Source organism: Lagenorhynchus albirostris, chromosome 7 (assembly GCF_949774975.1).
Source record: "Lagenorhynchus albirostris chromosome 7, mLagAlb1.1, whole genome shotgun sequence".
NCBI lineage: Eukaryota > Metazoa > Chordata > Mammalia > Artiodactyla > Delphinidae > Lagenorhynchus > Lagenorhynchus albirostris.
The window spans coordinates 86,279,044-86,301,082 of record NC_083101.1 but is presented as its reverse complement, the minus strand read 5'-3'; the positions used below and the strand labels follow the sequence as shown (position 1 = coordinate 86,301,082).

Below are 22,039 nucleotides of genomic sequence, written 5' to 3'. Positions count from 1 at the left end.
ACTAAAATAAAAGGTAATATATCCACTAAACAAGAGCAGAATGCTAGACTCACAGATATAGAAAACAAACTAGTGGTTACCAGTGGGTAGATGGAAGGGGAGAGGGGCAATATATAGGAGTAGGGGAGTAAGAGATACAAGCTATTAGGTATAAAATAAGCTACAAGGATATATTGTACAACCTGGAGAATATGGCCAATATTTTATAATAACTATAAATGGAGTATAACCTTTAAAAATTGTGAGTCACTATATTGTACACCTGTAGCTTATATAATATTGTACAGCAGCTATACTTCAATAAAACTAAATCAATAAAGGAGTCCTAAGACAAAAATAAAATTTAAAAAAAGAACAGAATGCTGTTTTTTTTTTTAAAAAAAGAAACATCCAGAGAATGAAGAAAATAGTTCTTGGAAATTAATAATGAGAGAGTGGTAATTAAAAACATAATAAAAGATTGGAAAGTAAAGTTGAACAATTCTTTCAAAATCTAGAGCAAAAAGACCAAGAGATGAAAAATAAGAAAGAAAAGAGAGAACTGTCTAGGAAGTTCAATATCCAAAAAATCAGAGTCCCCAGAAAGAACAGAGAAAAGAATAGGTAGGAAATCATCAAAGAAATTCAAAAGATCTTTCCGGATTTAAGGTCCACTGAATGTCCAGCACAATGAATAGAAATAAATGCATACCAAGACACATCAGTGTGAAATTTCTAAGAGGATATCCAAAAGCCTCCAGGGAGTAAAAACAGGACTTATATAAAGGGTCAGGATTCATAGCAGCATGGGACTTCTCAAGAACAACACTGAAATTTAAAAGATAGTCGAACCATACTTTCACAATTCTGTAGAAAAATTACCAGAATTCTATAATCTGCCAAAGTATCAATCAAGTATGAGAGTAAAGTACTGATATTTTCAAACATGCAAGGTCTCAGATACTTTACCTCTCTTGTACCTTTTCTCACGTAAGAAGAATAAACCAAGAAAGAAGAAGATATGGGATCCAGGAGAGAAGTGAAAGAAATCCCTATGGTAGAGGTCCCAAGATAACTGTACAAAGGGAGTAAAAAGCAACCTGTTCAGATTGGAATAGGTCAGAAGGTTCTAAGAGAAATTTCTTTTAAGATGAAAATGGCAGAATATCAGATATGTTTGAACGTATTGCAAGGAGATTACATACTTGGGCGGGAGTTTAGCATTAAAATAATCATCAGTGCCAAGAAAAAAGCAAACAAGCAAGCCAAGTAATAGTCACTAAACCCACAGGAAAAAACATATTAAATATCTAAAGCATGAGTTAGACTTGAAAATGGTTGCCTCTGAGATCAGAAAATGGGAGTGGGAGTGCTTGTTCAAAAGCTGCTGTTTTTTCATAAGCTTTGAAGAGCTATTTGACTATTTAAGGTAGTTGTATCTGTAAGTTTGATAAAACTGAAAAATAAGTTAAAAAAAAAAGACTAACATCCCAGGTTCTTACACTGGTCTCTTCAAAACCTGTCTTCTCCCCCACCCCCACCGCCACATTCACTGTGGACTTGCCACCTTGGACTCTGTCGTACTTAGATACTCCAGGGCTTCATGTTTGCTTTGCATCTGCCTGTGACATCCTTCTCCCGCGTACATATATGGTTTGTTCATACACTTCCTTTAGATCTCTGCTCAAATGCTCCCCTCAGTAAATTCTTGCCCTCTCTTACCCCTCAGTGTACTTTACTTTCATTATGGCACTTGATATCATCGGCATTTTATGCTTTTCATTACTAAGCTTTGTCTTGTCTTTGCTTCTGTAGCACTACCACTGCAAACAGGTTGGAATATAGTAAGGGTTCAAAAATATTTATTAGATGAATAAATAGGACAAATATACAAAAATTCAAAAACAAATTCACTGAAGCAGAAATACAAGTGGGGAACACACAAATATTCAATCTCAAAAAATATCAGGGGGTCTTCCCTGGTGGCGCAGTGGTTGAGAGTCCGCCTGCCGATGCAGGGGACACGGGATCGTGCCCCGGTCTGGGAAGATCCCGCATGCCACGGAGCGGCTGGGCCCGTGAGCCATGGCCGCTGAGCCTGCGCGTCCGGAGCCTGTGCTCCGCAACGGGAGAGGCCACGACAGTGAGAGGCCCGCATACCGCAAAAAAAAAAAAAAAAAAAATCAGGGAAATGCAGATGAAAACAATGGGATAATTTTTGCCCAGATTAGGAAGAAGTAAAAATATCCAGAATAATATCACTGTCAGGGGTAGAAAAGTAAATTGGTAGTCTTTTGGAAAGCAGTTCAATATGCAGATGTTCACATGGGGGCACAAACAGGCATGTGCAAGGATACTGCTGCAGCAGTATTTTATAGTGAAAAATTAGAAACAACCTAAATGCCCATAAATGGAGATATTGTTAAAATACAAAACACATATATTTTAAAAATAGGCAACAAGTAAAAAAAAAATGAGTGACAGCTATATGTTCTATATTGTGGTTTCATTTGTTTCACAAAAAAAGACTAAATTTGTAGATTTATGGTTTTATATGAAGATACCTAGAGAATGATCTAATAGCATATATCCCAAACTTTCATCTTCCTGGTTTCTAGTTGTTCATTTATTCATTTAATATCTGTTTCTGGAGCTATAAGTAGGAGTTGTCCCTACATACTAGGAATAGAGGAGTGAGCAAAATAGGAAAAGTGCCTGCCCTTACAGAGTGGATGTCCTAGCAGGAAGAAACAGACCATGAACAATAAACAAGCAAATACATTATAGGTCAGGTGATGAAAAGTACTGTGAAGAAAAGTAAAACAGGGTAAGAGAGAGAAGAACACAGTGAGATAAGAGGACACTTATATGTTTAGCTGTGCTGTCAGTGGAGCTTTCTGCAGTAATGGACAAGCCTTGTGAATTTGCACTGTCTGATACAGTAAACCACTAGCCTCATGTAGCTGTTGGAACTCTTGATCTGTACTAGTGCAACTGAGGAATGGAATTTAAGTTTCATTTCATTCCAGTTAGTTTAAGTTTAAGTTGCCATATGTGGTTGATTGCTACCATATTAGCCAGTGCATTTATATGGGATGGTCAGGGAACTCCCCTACATAAAGCAAGATTTGAGCTGAGACCTATACAAGATGAAGGAGCTAACCATGTGTTCCAGGCAGAATGAACAACAGGAACTTATCTGGAGTAGTCAGAGGCTGGAAAGGCCAGAGCAGAATGGGCAAGGTACGAGTGGAAAGAGATAAAGCCAGAGAAACAGAGGGAGCCCCACCATGGAAGGCCTTGGCAACTAATATAAGACTTGGCTTGTTCTTTGTGTGAGGTGGAAAGCCATTGAGCAGACAAGTGAAGTGATCTGAATTTTTAAGGGGTCTGGACCTGTTCCAGAGAGAGACAAGACAGGTGAGGGCAGAAGCAGGGAGAAAATTAGGAGGGCCCTACAGTAACCCACGCTGGAGGTGATGGTGAATTAGGCGGTAGTGATGGATGTGTAGAGAAGTAATGAAATGAACTAATGGTATTAACCACTGGATCAGATAAGGGGCAGGAGAGAAAAAGGAGGAATCAAGGATGGACTTCAAGGGTTTGGGCTTGAGCAAATGAGATAGGGAGCACTGGGGGAAGAGAACATTGGGGAAGGAATTCAAGTTCTATTTTGGGCATGGTAAGCGGGAGGTGCCTGTAGAGGCTTAAGCCAAAGTCCTGACAATGAGAGAGATCAAAATGGGAACTGCAGCTAAAGGGTTTCTTCCTAGAGAACTATGTAAGAGAATAGAGTTCATAGATGGTGTTAGGGTACCCCTTTTTATATGAGGGGCAAAGCAAATGACCTGTCATGAACCTTTTTAACATGAAGATTTTATATGCCTTTAACTATCAGTACATGTGGCTGTAAGATTTGGGTACTTATTTCTCATTTTATTTATTCCATAGAATGGCTCCTGAACGAGTAAGGTCCCTGTCACGAGTTTGTGTCCCACTTGTTACTCTGCCAGATTTTGAACCATTGGTAGAGGCTCTGCTCACCTACCATGGACATGAACCTCAGGAAGTGCTCTGGCCTGAGTTCTGTGATGCTGTGAATGAGGCTTTTTTGCTGTAAGTGATGACCATCTACCTTATCATTCAATTTTGTTTTTCCTTTTCTTAGAATACTTTAGTATGTTGGAAATGCAATTTTCAAATGTTTTGGTCTCAGTACCACTTTACATTCCTAAAAATTATTGAGGATCTCAATGAGCTTTCTAAAAAATGTGGGTTCTATCAATATTTACCATATTTGAAATTAAAACAAAAGTTTAAAAAATATTTATCACTTCATTTTAAAATAACAATAAATTGATTACATGTTAATACAAATAGCGTATTTTTAATGAAAAACAGTGACCTTTTCCAAGAAAAAAATTGTCTAACAAGAGTGGCATTGTTTTCACATTTTTGCAAACCTCTTTATTGTTTGACTTAAAAGAAGAGAGCTAGGTTCTCACAGATATTTCTGTATTCAGTCTGATGCAATATGTTTTTTTGGTTGAGGTATATGAAGAAAATCCAGCTTCACACAGTTATGTACTTGTTAAAGACATATTTTAATAGCCATCTCAGGTAATTGTGGATATTCGACATGGATACCTCACCAAAAATTGAAAATGGTGGTTTTTTAAAGGTTAGTTGCAATGTGGAATCTGAAATTATATCAATGAGCTCTTTGTGCTGTTACATTAAAACCAATTGGTCTGTCTTGCATTTTTAACGGATCTTATTTTATAGCTTCATACATGGTTCATTTGGAAAATATTGGTTCATTAAGTTAGGCAGATCTTCCAAACATTGACATATTTCACTTTATACTATCAAAATTTACATTCATTCACCACCAGTCTTATCAGAAATGTCTTATAAGTGTTGGGAAGCTGTAAAGCTCACATTGGTGAAAGCAAATTTTCCAAGATTCTAATTTCTGAGCTTAAAAACTCAAATTTATCATTGGTTATAAATACTGTCAGTTGTTTTCCTTAGTGTGCTAGGGTCACTTCTCTAATTTTTGAGAAAGTATGTGCCAAATACTCAAGTCTGAATAACGATTGTTTGTCTGCCAGTGATTTTTTTCAAGTAAATTTCCAAGAAGGAAAAAAGTGGCTAGTTGATCTTATAGCTCAGCAAGTTGCCCAAGTGCTTCTCCTCTAGACAATCATCGTTTTTTGGTATGTAGCAGAAATGCTTTATGCATACCTTTTCACCACACAGAATGTTTTTAATTGAAAGTATCCTCAAGGGTAAAATTTAATGAAATCAATATTTTATATTAATATTTTTCATGAAATGCATTTTTATGTGAAACTGGCAGTGTTTTTACTGTGAGTATGTAGTAGTAAAGAATACAGTGACTACTGTCCCTTCTTTGATTTGTGTTAGGCATAGCAGTTTTACTCACTATTGCTTTTGCACTATGAATGCATATGTCAACACAGTTGTTCTAGGAGAACCATGGGATTCAAAATATTTATTCAGCACTTCAAGTATTTCTGTACCACGTGTGTATTGCCAAGTTCACCTAAAAAAAACTCCTGTCCTTAGTTGGTGCTAATACCAGATGAATACAAGCAACACAACTTGTCCAGCCATATCTAGAGATTCAATTTTAAGGCAGAAGTACAGTTCTGTTGATGAAATATTAACTTATCACATACACATTTGAATTATTTAATTCCTTTTTGTTTAGATTCTGAATGATTGGTCTCAAGTTGCTGCTGCAATTAATTAGCAGTATAATAGTATTTGAAAACATTCTATTGAATAAGACACAGTAAAGTAAATTATTAACATCTATAAAGCCAAGGGAAAAATAACTTTCCTCATATTTGTTTTTCATTTACAGTTTAGCGCATTACTTTGGAGTAGATGTCCCACTCTCACAAGTCAGAGAAATCTCTGACGTTTTGATTTCATCTTTTCCTGATGAAACACCTGTGAGATGAGAAGAGAAATCTCTTAATTCTCCTTTGTAAAGCCAGGGGTCCATTTTTAATATAAGAAAATATATTATAAATAAATTTTATTTTTGAATAAAATATTAAATTATAAAATAAATCTAAAAATATGTTATATAAAATTTGTAAAAATATATGAAACATAAAATGTATTTATATCTACAATAATTTGGATAAAATTTAGGAAAGTTTATAAAAATGTTTAATATTATTACCAAATAAGACAAAAAAGCACTTGCTTCTTGTTATGTTTCCATGTAGGCACAAGAGAAAATATCAGAATTTATATTAATTTATTATATTTTATTTTTTCCTAGCTTTATTGAGATATAAGTGACATATAACATTGCATATGTTTAAGATGTACACTTTTATATTGCAAAATGACTACTACCATAGTGTTAGTTAACACCTCCCTCACATCACAGGATTACCATTTCTTTTTTTGTGATGAGAACATTTAAGATCCACTCTCTTAGCAACTTTCAAATATGCAATACAGTATTATTGACTATAATCACCGTCCTGTACATTATTAGATCCTCAGAACTTATAACTGGAAGTTTGTACTTTTTGATCAACATATTCCCATTTCTCCCACCCCACCAGTCCCTAATAACCATCATTCTAGTCTCTGTTTCTATGAGTTCAGCTTTTTTAGATTCCACATAAAGTGATATCATACTTGTGTTTCTCTTTCTAACTTATTTCAATTAGCATAATGCCCTCAGTATCCATCCATGTTGTCACAGCCAAGGATTTCCTTCTTTCTCATGGCTAAATAATAGCCGATTTTGTGTATATGTGTATATATACACACACACTATGTATATATAGCATATATATAACTAGATATATATGTATATATATCATATCTTCTTTATTTATTCATCTATCGATAGACACTTAGGTTGTTTTCATATCTTGGCTATTATGAATATACCATAATAAACGTGGGAGTGCAGATATCTATTTGATATCCTGTTTTCCTGTTCCTTTGAATATATACCCAGAAGTGGGATTGCTGGATCATGTGGTAGTTATAGTTTTAATTTTTTGAAGAACCACCATACTGTTTTCCATAGTGGCTGCACCAATTTGCATTCCCACCAACTGTGCACAAGGGTTCCCTTTTCTCCACATCCTCACCAACACTTCTTATCTCTCGTCTTTTTGGTGGTAGCTATTCTAATAGGTGTGAGGTGGTATCTCATTTTGGTTTTGATTTGCATTTCCCTGGTGATTAGTGATGTTGAGTACCTTTTCATGTACCTGTTGGGCATTTGCATATCTTCTTTGGAAAAATGTTTATTTGGATGCTCTGCCCATTTTTTAATCAGATTGTTTGGGGTTTGTTTTCTGTTGAGTTATATGAGTTCTTTATATATTTTGGATATTAACTCATTATCAGACATATGATTTGCAAATATTTTCTTCCCTTCTGTAGGTTGCCTTTTCACTTTGTTGATGGTTTAGAAGCTTTTTGCAGTATAGAAGCTTTTTAGTTTGATGTAGTCCCATTTATTTATTTTTGCTTTTGTCACCTTTGCTTTTGATGTCAAATCAAAAGTGTCATTGCCAAGACTAATGTCATTCTTATCCCCTATATTTTCTTTTAGGAGTTTTATGGTTTTAGGGCTTAACATTCAATTCCTTAATCCATTTTGAGTTGATTTTTGTGTTTGGTATAAGATAGGGGTCCAGTTTCATTTTTTTGCGTGTGGCTATTCAGTTTTCCCAGTATCATTTATTGAAGCAACTATTCTTTCCACATTGTATATTCTTGCCTCCTTTTCTTTTTCTTTCTTTTTTTTTTTGCGGTACATGGGCCTCTCACTGTTGTGGCCTCTCCCGTTGCGGAGCACAGGCTCCGGACGCGCAGGCTCAGCGGCCATGGCTCATGGGTCTAGCCACTCCACGGCATGTGGGATCTTCCCGGACTGGGGCACGAACCTGTGTCCCCTGCATCGGCAGGCGGACTCTCAACCACTGCGCCACCAGGGAAGCCCCTCTTGCCTCCTTTGTTGTAACTTAGTTGATCCATATATGTGTGAGTTAATTTCTGGGCTCTCTGTTCTGATCTATGTGTGTGTATACTGATCTATGTGTGTATACCAGTGCCATACTGTTTTGATTATTATAGCTTTGTAATATAGTTTGAAATCAGGAATTACGATACCTCCAGCCTGTTCTTCTTTCTCAAGATTGCTTTGCCTATTCAGGGTTGTGTTTCCATACAAATTTTAGGATTATTTCTTCTGTCTCTGTGAAAAATAGCATTAGAATTTTGATAGGGATTGCATTGAATCTGTAGATTGCTTTGGGTAGTATGGACATTTTAACAATATTGTCTTCCAATCCATGAGCACAGTATATATTTTCATTTATTTGTGTCTTCTTCAGTTTCTTTCCTCAAAATCTTATGGTTTTCAGTGAACAGATCATTAACCTCATTGGTTAAATTTATTCCTAGGTATTTTAGCCTTTTTGATGCAATTGTAAATGTGATTGTTTTCTTAATTTCTTTTTTAGATAATTTATTGTTAATGTTTAGAAACAGTTGATTTTTGTATTGATTTTGTGTCCTACAACTTTACTGAATTTGTTTATTAGTTGTAACGGTTTTTTTGTGAAGTCTTGTGTGTGTGTGTGTGTGTGTGTGTGTGTGTGTGTTTGTGTATCTCCTGTCATGTGCAAATAGAGACAGTTTTACTTCTTTTCAGATTTGAATGCCTTTCACTTCTCTTTCTTGCCTAATTGCTCTGGCTAGGGCTTCCAGTACTATGTTGAATAAAAGCAGCAAGAGTGGGCATTCTTAGAGGAAAAGCTTTCACTTTTTCAATGTTGAATATGATGTCAGCCGTGTGCTTGTCATATATGGCCTTTACTATGTTGAGCTATTTGCCTTCTATACCTGTTTTTTTGAGAGTTTTCATCATAAATGGATATTGAAATTTGCCAAATGCTTTTTCTACATCTATTGAGATGATGATAAGATTTTTTTTATCCTTCAGTTTGTTAATGTGGTATGTCACATTGATTGATTTGTGGATGTTGAACCATCCTTGTATTCTAGGTATAAATCCCACTTGGTCAACAAATTAGGCCCCTGGACCCAATTCCAACGTGTGTGTGTGTGTGTGTGTGTGTGTGTGTGTGTGTGTGTGTGTGTGTTTGTGTGTGTGTAGGTTTCCCCACACCAACAAGTAGTTCTCTGACACTAGCAGGCTATTCGAGAATTCAGCTCAATTCTGATATTATCAGAGATAGCATCAGATTGCACAGGTAAAGGGCCCAGTTGCACAAGACCACCTTCCACTTCAGATGTAGTTGCCAGCCCAGGTTTTTGCCTATGCTTCTGACTAACTGGTTACAAACTGGGGGTTCCCACAACTCCCTCCTTGGCTTTGATTAATTTGCTAGAATGGCTCACAGAACTCAGGGAAACATTTTACTTTCTAGATTACTGGTTTATTATAAAAAGATGTAACTCAGCAACAGCCAGATGGAAGAAATGCATAGGGCAAGGTATGGGGAAAGGGTGCAGAGCTTTCTTGCCCTCTCAAGGTGTGCCATTCTCCCCTGATCTCCACATGTTTACCACCCTGGAAGCTCTCCAAACACCATCCTTTTGGGTTTTAAGGGAGGCTTCATTAATAGGCATGACTGATTAAACCATTGGCTATTGGCAAGTGATTCAATCTCCAGACCCTTCTCCCCTCCCTGGAGGTTAGTGGGATGGGACTGAAAATTCCCATCCTCTAGTCACATGGTTGGTTCTCTTGGCAACCAGCCCCTACCCTTAAGTGAAGTCTAAAAGTCACCTCATTAACATAACAATAGATACCTTAATAGCTCTCTTCACTTAGGAAATTCCAAGGGTTTTAGGAGCTCTGTGTCAGGAATGGGGTCCAAGGCCAAATACGTATCTTATTATAAATCACAATATCATTCATGGTACGTGATCTTTTTAATGTATTGTTGAATTTGTTTTGCTAATATTTTGTCGAAGATTTTTGCATCAATATTCACGAGGGATATTGACCTATAATTATCCTTCCTTGTGATATCCTTGTCTGGTTTTGGTATCTGAGTAGTGCTGCCCTCATAAAATGAGTTTGGAAGTGTTCTCCCTCTTCTGTTTTTTTTTTGGAAGACTGAGGAGGATTGATATTAGTTCTTTAAGTGTCTGGTAGAATTCACCAGTGAAGCCATCTGGGTGGACTTTTCTTTGTTGGCAAGTTTTGAATACTGTCTCAATCTCCTTGCTAGTAATTATTCTGTTCAGATTTTCTATTTCTTCATGATTCAGTCTTGGTTGGTTGTATGTTTATAGGAATTTATCCATTTCTTCTAGGTTGTCCAATTTGTTGGTGTATAATTTTTCATAATAGTCTCTTATGATCATTTGTATTTGTATGGTGTCAGTTGTAATATGTTTCCTCTTTTATTTATCATTTTATTTATTTGAGATTTGAGCGCGCTCTCTCTCTCTCTCATTAGTTTAGCTTATCAATTCTTTCTTTCATGGATTTTTTTTTTTTTAATCTAAAAGGTCATCACCATCGCCAAACTCAATCATCTAGGTTTTCTCCTATGTTATCTTATAGGAGTTTTATAGTTTGTAGTTTAAATTTAGATTTAGGATCCATTTTTGAGTTAATTTTTATGAGGGGTATAAGGTCTGTGTCTAGAATCAGATTTTTTGCATGTGGATGTCCATGTGTTGAAAAGACAATCTTTACTGTATTACCTTTGCTCCTTTATCAAAAATCAATTGACTCTACTTAGGTATTTCTGGTCTCTCTGTTGCAGTGGTCTATTTATCAATATCACACTGTCTTGATTACTCTAGCTTTGTGTAAATCTTGAAGTCAGGTGGTGTCAGTCCTCCAGCTTTTCTCTTCTCCTTCAATATTGTATTGGCTATTCTGGGTCTTTTGCCTCTCCATATAAACTTTAAAATCGGTTTGTTGATATCCACAAAATAACTTGTTGGGATTTTGATTGAGATTTCATTGAATCTATAGGTCAAATTGGGAAAAACTGAGATCTTGACAATATTGAGTCTTCCTATCCATGGATATCCTCCATTTATGTAGTTCTTCTTTGATTTTGTTCATCAGAGTTTCGTATTTTTTCTAATCTAGGCCTTGTACATACTTTGTAAAATTTATACATAATTATTTAACTTGGGAGGTACTTGGTATCTTCTTTTTAATTTCAAACTCCACTTGTTCACTGCTGGTATATAAGAAGGTGATTGGCTTTTGTATTTTAACTTGTATCCTGCTACTTTTCTATAATTGCTTATTAGTTCCAGTTTTTTAATCAATTATTTTGGATTTTCTACATGGATAATCAGTTAATCTGTGAACAAAGACAGTTTTATTTATTTATTTATTTTTATTTAAAATAATTTTTGGCTGTGTTGGGTCTTCGTTGCTGTGCAGGCTTTCTCTAGTTGCAGCGAGCGGTGGCTACTCTTTGTTGCGGTGCGCGGGCTTCTTGTTGTGGAGCACAGGCTCTAGGCACGCGGGCTTCAGTAGTTGTTGCTCGCGGGCTCTAGAGTGCAGGCTCAGTAGTTGTGGCAGACGGGCTTAGTTGCTCCACGGCATGTGGGATATTCCCGGACCAGGGCTCAAACACATGTCCCTGCGTTGGCAGACGGATTCTTAACCACTGCACCACCAGGGAAGTCCTGACAGTTTTCTTTCTTTCTTCCCAATCTGTATAGCTTTTATTTCCTTTTCTGTTCTTACTTCATTAGCTAGACTTTATAATGAAGTTGAAAAAGTATGGTGCAAGGGAACATCTTTGACTTGTACCTGAACTCAGTGGGCAAGCTTCAAGTTTATTACAATTATTATGATTATTAGTTGTAGGGTTTCTGTAGATACTCTTTATCAATTTGAGGGAGTGCCTCTCTAGTCCTAGTTTACTGAAAGTTTTTATATTGAATGGGTTTGGATTTTATCAAATGCTTTTTCTGCATTTACTGATATGATCATGTGATTTTTCCTTTTAGCCTATTGATGTAATGAATTATATTAATTGATTGATTTTCAAAAGTCGAACCAGCCATGCATATTTGGGACAAATTCCACTTGAGCATGATATTTAATTCTTTATACATTGTTGGATTCTAGTATTTTGTTGAGAATTTTTGCATCTATGATCATCAGAGATATTGGTCTCTAAGTTTTCTTTGCTTGTAATGTCTTTGTCTGCTTTCAGTATCAGTGTAATTCTGGCCTCATAGAATGAGTTAGGAAGTATTCCCTCAGCGTCTGTCCTCCAAAAGAGATTGTAAAGAATTGGTATAATTTTGTCCTTAAATGTTTAGCAGAATTCACCAGTGAATTCATCCAAGCCTGGTGCTTTCTGTTTTGAAAGGTTATTACTTATTCATTCCATTTCTTTTAAGAGATGTAGCCCTACTCATTTAGTCTTTTACTTCTTGTGTGAGTTTTGGCAGATTGTGTCTTTCAAGTATTTGGTCCATTTCACTTAGGGTATCAAATTCGTTGGCATAAACTTGTTCAGAGTACTCATTTACTGTCCTTTTGATGCCTTAGGATCTGCAGTGATGTCTCCTCTTTCATTTCTGGCGTTAGTAGTTTGTGCCCTCTCTTTTTTCTTAGTTAGCCTGGCTAGTTGATTTTATTGGTCTTTTCCATAACCACCTTTAGGTTTCATTTATTTTCTCTATTGATTTCCTGTTTGCATTTTCATTTGATTTCAGCTCTAATTCTATTTTTTCTTCTACTTACTTTAGATTGAATTTGCTCTTCTTTTTCTAGTTACCTGAGTTGGAAACTTGGATTATTCATCTTAGATATTTCTTTTTTTTCTAAATATATATTCAGTGCTATAAATTTCCCTCTAAGAACTGCTTCACTGTATTCCACAAATTTTGATAAGTTATGTTTTCATTTTCATTTAGTTTAAAATAATTTTAAATTTCTCTGGAGGTTTCTTCTTTGATTTGTGTGTTGCTTAGAACTATGTTATTAAATCTCCACATTATTTGAGATTTTCAAGTTAACTTTCTGTTATTGGTTCCTAATTTAATTCCATTGTGGTCTGAGAACAGACATTATATGACTTTTGTTCTTTTAAATTTGTTAAGGTATGTTTTATAGCCCAGAATATGGTCTGTTTTGGTGAATGTTCCATGTGAGCTTAAGAAGAATGTGTGTTCTGCTGTGGTTGGATAAAGTAGTCTATAGATGACAATCATATTCACTTGATTGATGGTTTTGTTGCATTCAGCTATGTTCTTATAGATTTTCTGGCTGCTGGATCAGTCCATTTTTGATAGTGGGATGTTGAAGTCTCCAGCTATGATAGTAGATTCATCTATTTCTCTTTACACTTCTATTAGTTTTTTTCCTCACATAATTTGACAGTCTGTTGTTAGGCCCATACAAGTTAGGATTGTTATATCTTCTTGGAAAATTGAACCCCTTTTCATTATGTAATGAGCTACATAGTCCTGATAACTTTCCTTGCTTTGAAGTCTGCTATATTTGAAATTAATATAGCTACTCCTGCTTTCTTTTGATTAGTGTTAGCATGGTATATTTTTCTCCATCCATTTAGTTGTTGTCTTTTTTTTTTTTTAATTTATTTTATTTATTTATTTTTGGCTGCACTGGGTCTTTGTTGCTGTGCGCAGGCTTCCTCTTGCTGCGGTGAGTGGGGGCTACTCTCCGTTGCAGTGCACATGCTTCTCATTGTGGTGGCTTCTCTTGTTGCAGGGCACAGGCTCTTAGGCACGTGGGCTTCAGTAGTTGTGGCAGGAGGATTCAGTAGTTGTGGTTCACGGGCTCTAGAGAGCAGGCTCAGTAGTTGTGGCACACGGGCTTAGTTACTCCACGGCATGTGGGATCTTCCCAGATCAGGTATTGAACCAGTGTCCCCTGCATTGGCAGGTGGATTCTTAACCACTGTGCCACCAGGGAAGTCCCATCCATTTAGTTTTAATCTACATGCGTTTTTATATTTAACATAGGTTTCTTGTAGACAAGGTATAGCTGGGTCTTGTTTTGATCCACTTTGTCAATCTCAGTCTTTTAATTGATGCATTTAGACCATTGAGGTTCAAAGTGATTATTGTTATAGTTGGACTAATATCTATTATATTTATTACTGCTTTATATTTGTTGTCCTTGCTATTTGTTCCTCTTTTTGTCTTCTACCCTTTTTCTGCCTTTGGTGGTTCTAACTGAACACTTTATGTGATCTTATTTTATCTCCTTTCTTGGCATATTTCTTACACTTCTTTCTTTTAACTTTTTTAGTGTTTGCCCTGGAGTTTGCAATATACATCGGCAGCTAATCCAAATCCAATACCTTATAATAAAAAAATAATCCTAATTCCTCCCTCTCCTTCCTTATACCATTGTTGTCATTCGTTTCACATACATATGAGCATACGTAAGCATATACATACACATAAACATACATAATTGAGTACATTGTTCATATTATTATTTTTGAGCAAACAATTATCTGTTACCTCAATTAAGAATAGGAAAAATAAAAGTTTTTATTTTGTCTTCAGTTATTTCTTCTTCAATGCTCTTCATGTAGTTCTGAGTTTCTGACCTATATTATTTTCCTTCTTTCTAAAGAACTTCTTTCGACATTTCTTACAAAGCAGGTGTATTGGCAACAGATCCTCTCAATTTTCATTTGTCTGAGAAAGCCTTTATTTCTTCTCCACTTTTGAAGGATAATTTCACAGGGTACAGAATTCTACATGGTGGGTTTTTTCTCTCAACACTTTTGTATGTCATTTTACCCTCTGCTTGCTTGCATGGTTTCTGAGAAGTTGGATGTAATCTTATCTCTGTTCCTCTATAGGTAAGATATTTCTTCTCCTCTGGCTTCTTTCAGGGTTTTTCCTTATCTTTAATTTTTTTTTTGGTAGTTGAAAAATGATATGCCTAGGTGTAGGATTTTGGCATTAATCTTGCTTGTGTTCTCTGAGCTTCCTGGAATTGTGATTTGGTGTCTGACATTAATTTGGGAAAAGTCTCAGTCATTATCATTTCAAATATTTCTTCTGTACCTTTTTCTCTTTCTTCTTCTGTTAGACCCATTACACATATGCTGTATTTTGTAGCTGTGCCACATCCCTTGGAAATTCTGTTCTGGTTTGTTTCAGTCTTTGTCATCTTTGCTTTTCGGATTGCAAGGTTTCCATTCATATATCCTCTAGGTCAGAGATTTCTTTTCCCACCAAGTCTACTAATAAGCTCATCAAAGGCATTCTTCATTTCTTTTACAGTATTTTTTTATCTCTCATATTTCTTTTTTGGTTCTTTCTTAGTATTTCCATCTCTCTGCTTACATTGCCCATCTGTTCTTGCATGCTGTCTACTTTATCCATCAGAGCCCTTAGCATGTTAATCATAGTTCTTTTTAATTTCCAGTCTGATAATTCCAACATCTCTGCCGTGTCTGGTTCTGATTCTTCCTCTGTCTCTTCAAATTGTGTTTCTTTCCCCTTTTGGTACGTCAAGTAATTTTTTTCTTAATAGCTGGACAAGATGTGTACTAAGTAAAAGGAACTGCTGTAAATAGGCTTTTTGTAATGTGGTGATGAGATGTGAGGGGAGAGGAAGTGTTCTATAGTCTTATGATTAGGTCTCAGTCTTTCAGTGAGTCTGTGCCTCTGCACTGGGAACTTCATAAGTTTTTCTCAGTTTTTTCTTCCTCTTAAATGGGATAGTATGCCTAGAACTGTCTGGAAGTGGTTATTTCCTTTCCGCCTGGTCAGTTAGGCTCTGATAATACTCCTGCGGTCAGGCCTTGTTAAGAAAAACAGAGAGCTCTGTTGTATTTAAAAGTGATTCCCTTTCCCCTCTTTCTGCCTAAAGCAGGGGTGACTTTTTCTCTGATATTTACTATGTGAACCTGGTGGGAACTCCTGGAGGTAAATCTCACAATATTGTGGGGGCCCCTCTAGGACTGAGTCTCCCTGGAGATTTTAACATTCCGAGTTGTTCACAGTGACCCTCCAGCCATTTCCTAATTCCAGTTCAGGTTTTCCTACCCAGCACTCGTGCCTGTGGTGGTTTCTACTTGTGGACCTCTGCTCCAGTCAGCTATGATTCCCTGTATTCGCTTTCCTGTTATCTCCAGTCTCGGGGACCAAGGTTTGCCCTGTGTCCTCCCTTCTCTTAAGGATGCAAGAAGAGTTGTTGATTTTTCAGTCTGTTCTGCTTTTTACTTTTGTTAGGACAAAGTGGTGACTTACAAGCTCCTGACATGCAGAATGGGAAACCAGAAGTCTCTATATAGCACATTTTTTAAAAACATTAACTACAGTACCATTATTATATCTTAAAATTGACACTGATTCATGATCATCACCACGTATTTAGGCAGAGAACAAATTCTCCTGTTTGGTTTTTTGGAATTAAGAGTCCAAAGTCCACACATTGCATTTGGTTGATGGGTTCACAAATCTCTTTCAATCTATAGGTTCCTTTTGTTTTGCAAATTATTTCTTGAAGTAATTTTGTTGCTTTTCCCCACTTTCAGGTTACAGAGCATCCTCCCACCTTGAGTGTGATAAAGGGTGCATTCGCCCCGTCAACCCTCCACTGACTTAAGATGCTCCCTTAGTCATATACAGCCATCTCTCAGTATCCATGGGGGATTGGTTTCAGGACGCCCGTGGATACCAAAATCCACAGATGCTCAAGTCCCTTATGTAAAATGTCAGGGTACAGTTGGTAGTACAGTTAGCCCTCCTTACCCGTGGATTGAGTTGTACTTAATTTCTGTATGCATTTAGGCCTGTTTTATTATTTTCTGTTCTGTTTCTTTGGCCTATCATACATTTACACATCAGTACCACTTTGTTTTAATAACAGAGTCTTTCTGATATAAAGTAAGGCTATTTCCCACTCATTTCTCTTCTTTTTCTGGGTTTTTCTGGCAATTCTTGATTGTCTTATCTTTCGAGTAAACTTTGAAACCAATTTGTCTAGCTCCAGGAAAGTCAGCTCATGTTATCTGGAGGGAGGCTCATGTTACATATGTAGATTAACCGAGGAAGAATGGACAACTTTATGATGTTAAGGGTTTCTATCCACCTATTCAAGAACACTTACGTCTTTCCATTTTGTTCAGGTTTACTTTCATGATCTTAAGGAGTCTTTTACATATTTTTCACATATAGGTTTTAGACATTTCTTATTCCTAATGGTTTCATTTATTTATTTATGCTGTAGTAAATGGATCTTCTTCCCATTTTCAAATTGATTTATTACATTTGGAAAGTGAACAACCTCAAAGCTGCCATCATTCTTTCAGAAGAAGTAGTTACCAATAGAGTATTTGTTGTTTTTTACATATAATTCCTAAAAATTATAATGTATATTTTAATTTCATTTTTTATGAAAGTTATAACTCAGGAATTTGTTAAGGTAAGATTTAGAAAGAGATATAGAATGTTAAATTATTTGATGCTTTAAAAAAAGATCAGAACATAATTTTCATGGTTAAGCATATGAAGTCTTTTTTTCTGTCTACTTTACACTTATGTCAAAATTTATCCAAGAGTCTGAACTTCCTGAGGAGTCTGATCAGTTGTCTTTGTTATTTATGTAAGATATTGGATAATAATCAATCTGAAAGTCTATATAATGTGGTAAGTGTGCTCCACATGCATGTGTCCGTCACATCATTTACCTGAGTACACACTGCAGGTTCTAGTGGCTCACCCCAGCAAATTTCATTTTTTACCCTCCAAAGCAATTATTCATAGTATTTACTTTTAAGTAAAATGCTCTTTGCATTTCACCTTGGTAGCTCTATTTCTGATTTATTTAGTCATACATTTTATTGAAGAATATGGTCTTAACAACTTGTATTTCCAGTCTTACTTTTTCAGCAAGAGTTGAATTAAAGGTAATGAGAAGGAGAATGCCCCTCGGCATCCTCTGTGAAACCCCACAAAGCTGCTTCAGAAATTACTGGCGAGAAGGAGGCCTGCTTAGAGAATAGCCACTCTTCCTCGACCAGCAGTGCTCAGATGGAAAGCTGAGGGTAGCGGCTCCATGAGTAGGCCTGAACTCCTTTGCTATTTATTTTACTTGTGATAGCATGTTCTCCCTCAGTAACTAATAAAATTTATTTGGTTTGGAAAATTATGTCTGCTAATCCACAGGGGACAGACTGTCGAGAAATGCTGGGTGGTCTTCAACTTGTCCAATTCTTATGGCTTCAGCTCAGCAAGTTCCCCAAGCAGTGGCGTAAGGGCTGGAGCCTTTCCATGGACACTTTCCCATAGACAGAGCATCCCAGCCACATGTTGACATGGGGAGGCTGATTCACATTACCACCTCCTCACTGGTACCCCCTTTCCCCCAGCCCCTTGAAGAGTTCCCCAAGTGTGCTGCGTGGTCATTTAGAAACCACGTACTTTCTTTGACCAAGGTGCCCTGCCCTGTGTTTAGCCTTCCAACTATTTGCTTACCACAATCACCAGTGGAATTTCATCTGGTTTACAATTGGTTGGGTGTCTTTGGCCTTGGCTTCCAAATATAGTCATGTATTTTCAGAAATGGGCAGCCTGTCTTCTTTTAAACAGCAGATGCTTGCTCCTCTCTGCAGTTTAGATAACCTAGAGGAACTTTATAATTTCTTGGCTCAAAAGTCAAACCAAACTCCTTACGTCTATCCCTGGGGTTGCCATAATAGCCACCTGCAGGCTGCACATTGTGTAAAACCTTTCTGGGAGGGCTTATGCAATCCTTTCATAAGTCTGTGGAGTACAAGTAATTCTGCATGACATGGCCTCTAAGGTAAACATAAATCCATTGCTTCAAAGCAATGAAGTTTGAGAAGTTTGATAACTAGTTGGAGAATTTTTTCTACATACTGGAATGAATGAGCCAATGAACAAATGAAAGAAAGAGTGGGTGTGTGACTGACGAAGCAACTGACCTCATGCAGTAACTGTGAGTGTCAAATAGGGTGACGATACACTTATAAATTGTAGACCGTGACACTTTTGAGAGTTAAAAGAGGTACCTATTATAATTATGGTGGGATAACAGACACAAGCCTGTCCCAGGCACACTGGAACATATTTAAATGGGTCTAGTGCCTATAAAATATTTAGCAGGGTGCCTGGCACCCAAAATAAATACTCAATAACTGTTAGCTTGTTGCTGTTATTATTGTTGTTGACTTTAATAATAATTATATTATTTTTGATAATGTTTTATTAGGTTTTCTCAAGCTTATATCTTTTCCTCCTAATGAAATTATCACTGAACTAAGTCCAGATGTAGCTAAATTTCCATTGCTGAAAAAGCTAATACAGCCTCCAAAGATGCTAAATAAGAAAAAAATAAATTACAAGAAAAGGCTAGCCTTCAACCAAGCTTCTAGTTTTATGTTTTTTCAGCTCCAATAAGAAAAAAATCAGGCTTTAAGGCTTTAAATCTGGCAATCCAGTGGTTAGGACTCGGCGCTTTCACTGCTGGGGCCCAGGTTCAATCCTGGTCAGGGAACTAAGATCCCAAAAAACGTGCAGCACGGCCAGAAAAAAAAAAAGAGAAAAATCAGTCTTTAAATATTGTCAGTATAAGTGAATGTCTAAACGAAGAAAAGCTAGTGTAATACCAAGGACAAAAAGTTAGCAAAGCAGTAGTAGTAACTAATACTCCCATTTCTATCTATCCTGGCATCCTCTTTTTTTTCTTTTTTTTTTTTTAATCTTACTAAGATATGATCACAAAATTAGTTATTGAAAAAGTTTACTTTTCAAGTAAAAACTTGCTGATACTGATGTGTAATAGACGTTCCATTATGTTTGCATTTGTACGTTTCCTTTGATTGGTGTTGCTGCTCTTTGCTTTAAGAAGTGACTTCTCTGCACATAAAAGTGATAATGATGGCACAGTTTCCTCAAATTTGATATACTTCTTCGATCAAGTTTTCATGGAAATACACCTTTGAAATGTAATAGAGAATATTCTTTCCGGGTCCTTGGAATTAAGTAGTTCTCCAAAAAAGTTGGTCCTGATTTCTGTGGGCTACTCCGGCAGCCCAGGCAGCCCTTGATCTCTTTCTGGTTTGGAAAGATGGAACACTGCCTGCGTTCCTCTTGAGTAAGGAAGCTCCTTTCTCTCCTCTACCTCTCAGACAGTGTTAGAACACATTCTCTACCGATGATCGCCGCCCTCCGGAACCTCTCTTGCAAAGTATTGAATTCCATATTCTGGTTTTGCTATAAAAAGCATTTGGAGCCAAAATTATTTAATAAGCATCTGGACCAATTTCTTAACCTGATTACATCTTTTTCAAGAGGATGGGGCACACAACTAGCTTACTAAATTGAGTATTTGGGGAAACAAAGTACAGTTTTTTAAATGTCCAGGAGGCATCTGTCCAGAAGAGTCTAATAGCAGGAGATGTTGGACAGGGTAGAGTGTCCTGTCCAGGCCTCTCCTGCTCTGTGTCAGAAATTATGAAACTGCTATGATGCAGAAAACTTCCTGTGATTATTAGGTAGGAATTTTGGAGAGCCAAGTTTTTAATCTTAATCTATTTTTCTTGAATTTTGATCAGTATCCAGCCTAGATGGATGGAATAACTATAGACAGAGTAGGAAAAGGACAGCCTTAGAGTTTCTGTAACTAACACATATTGAATAGAATGAAAATTTTCAGTGTCCCTAAAAACGTTTTTCTTTTTTTACTTTATTGGCTCTTTAACATTTCCACAGAAATATATACACTTTATCAGGTCAGGTCAAACAGTGCAGAAGTATATACAGAAAATGTCAATTATCCCCTCCTTATCACACTGTAGTACTTCTGGTAACCATACCTTATACTCTTGTAAACATTAGAAATCTATGTGAAACAATTTTCTCTCTTTTTTTAATAAGCTTTTTTAAAAAAGCAAAAAGAAAAACAGCATTGCATCATACACATGACTCTGGAACCTGTTTTTTAACCAACATAGCTTGGGTATCCCTCAAGGGATATAGATCCAATTCATTATAAAATAGGAACATATTTCCTGATATGAATGGACCTTAATTTATTTAGCTATTTGCCAATGGATACATTCAAGTTGTTTCTAATTTTTTCTTTAAATATTGCTGCAATAAATACCTTCTAACTAATGCCTTTATTTCTGCCAGGCAGATTCACAAAAGTATGGTTATGAAGACGAGGGATATGTGTATTTTACAGTTTATTAGGTGGTATCACATGACTTAACCAAAAGGGCAAAGCCATTCCCTGTCCCACTTCTGAGAACACCCATATCCTATACCTGCTTTAGCACTGGATGTTATCATTCATCTAAACATTTGCTGATGTGAGCATGAAAAAATGATACCTCCTGGATGTGTTAGTTTACCCTTCTATACTATTAATAAGGTTGAAAATCTGCATATTTTTATTGGCCATTTGCACTTCTTTTATAATTTGCCTTCTTTTTTCCTGGTTTTATTGAAATATAATTTATATATAATGTAAATTATATATAATTTACATTTACAGTCCAGCCAAATTCTGTTATGCAATATATTAAGATCATGTTGCTTTGGTAATTTCTTCATCCAAGATTAATTGTGGTTAAGTTTTTGATGTTTTAGAGAAAAATAGATTTTTTTTTTGTTAATAGATGATTCAAATACTAAACATGAGCCCATAGATTTAATCATTTACAACAATTAGTAGAGTGTGCTATGAATCAAGGGTAATAAAAAGACAATTGTTAACATATACATTTTTCAAACTGTGTCTGAGAATAGAACAAAAATTTTATGTTCTTACTAACTTGAGTATAGAACTTACACAACTCTTATGTAAATTTGTAACTGAGCAATATCTTTTAATTCAGATATTTGCTGGAACTACCATTTTACACTAGCTTCCTTTTACATTTGTTCATATCTATCTACTGTTCATCATTCTTAACAGCTCCTGCCTCTGTGCACTGGGCATCACTCGGCCACCATGACCTCATGATAGAAACTACACTGCACATATTGCTGCTCAGAGGGCTTA

General features: G+C 36.2%; 1 protein-coding gene across 2 annotated transcripts in view; it reads left to right on the top strand.

Moving 5' to 3' along the window:
* FANCC (FA complementation group C) overlaps positions 1-22,039 on the top strand; it is a 175,865-nt gene that overhangs the window by 111,612 nt on the left and 42,214 nt on the right. For both annotated transcript variants that reach the window (XM_060155374.1, XM_060155375.1), the window contains exon 6: positions 3,931-4,095. In XM_060155374.1, coding sequence (XP_060011357.1) covers positions 3,931-4,095 — 165 coding nt within the window. The remainder of the gene's footprint in view (positions 1-3,930; positions 4,096-22,039) is intronic.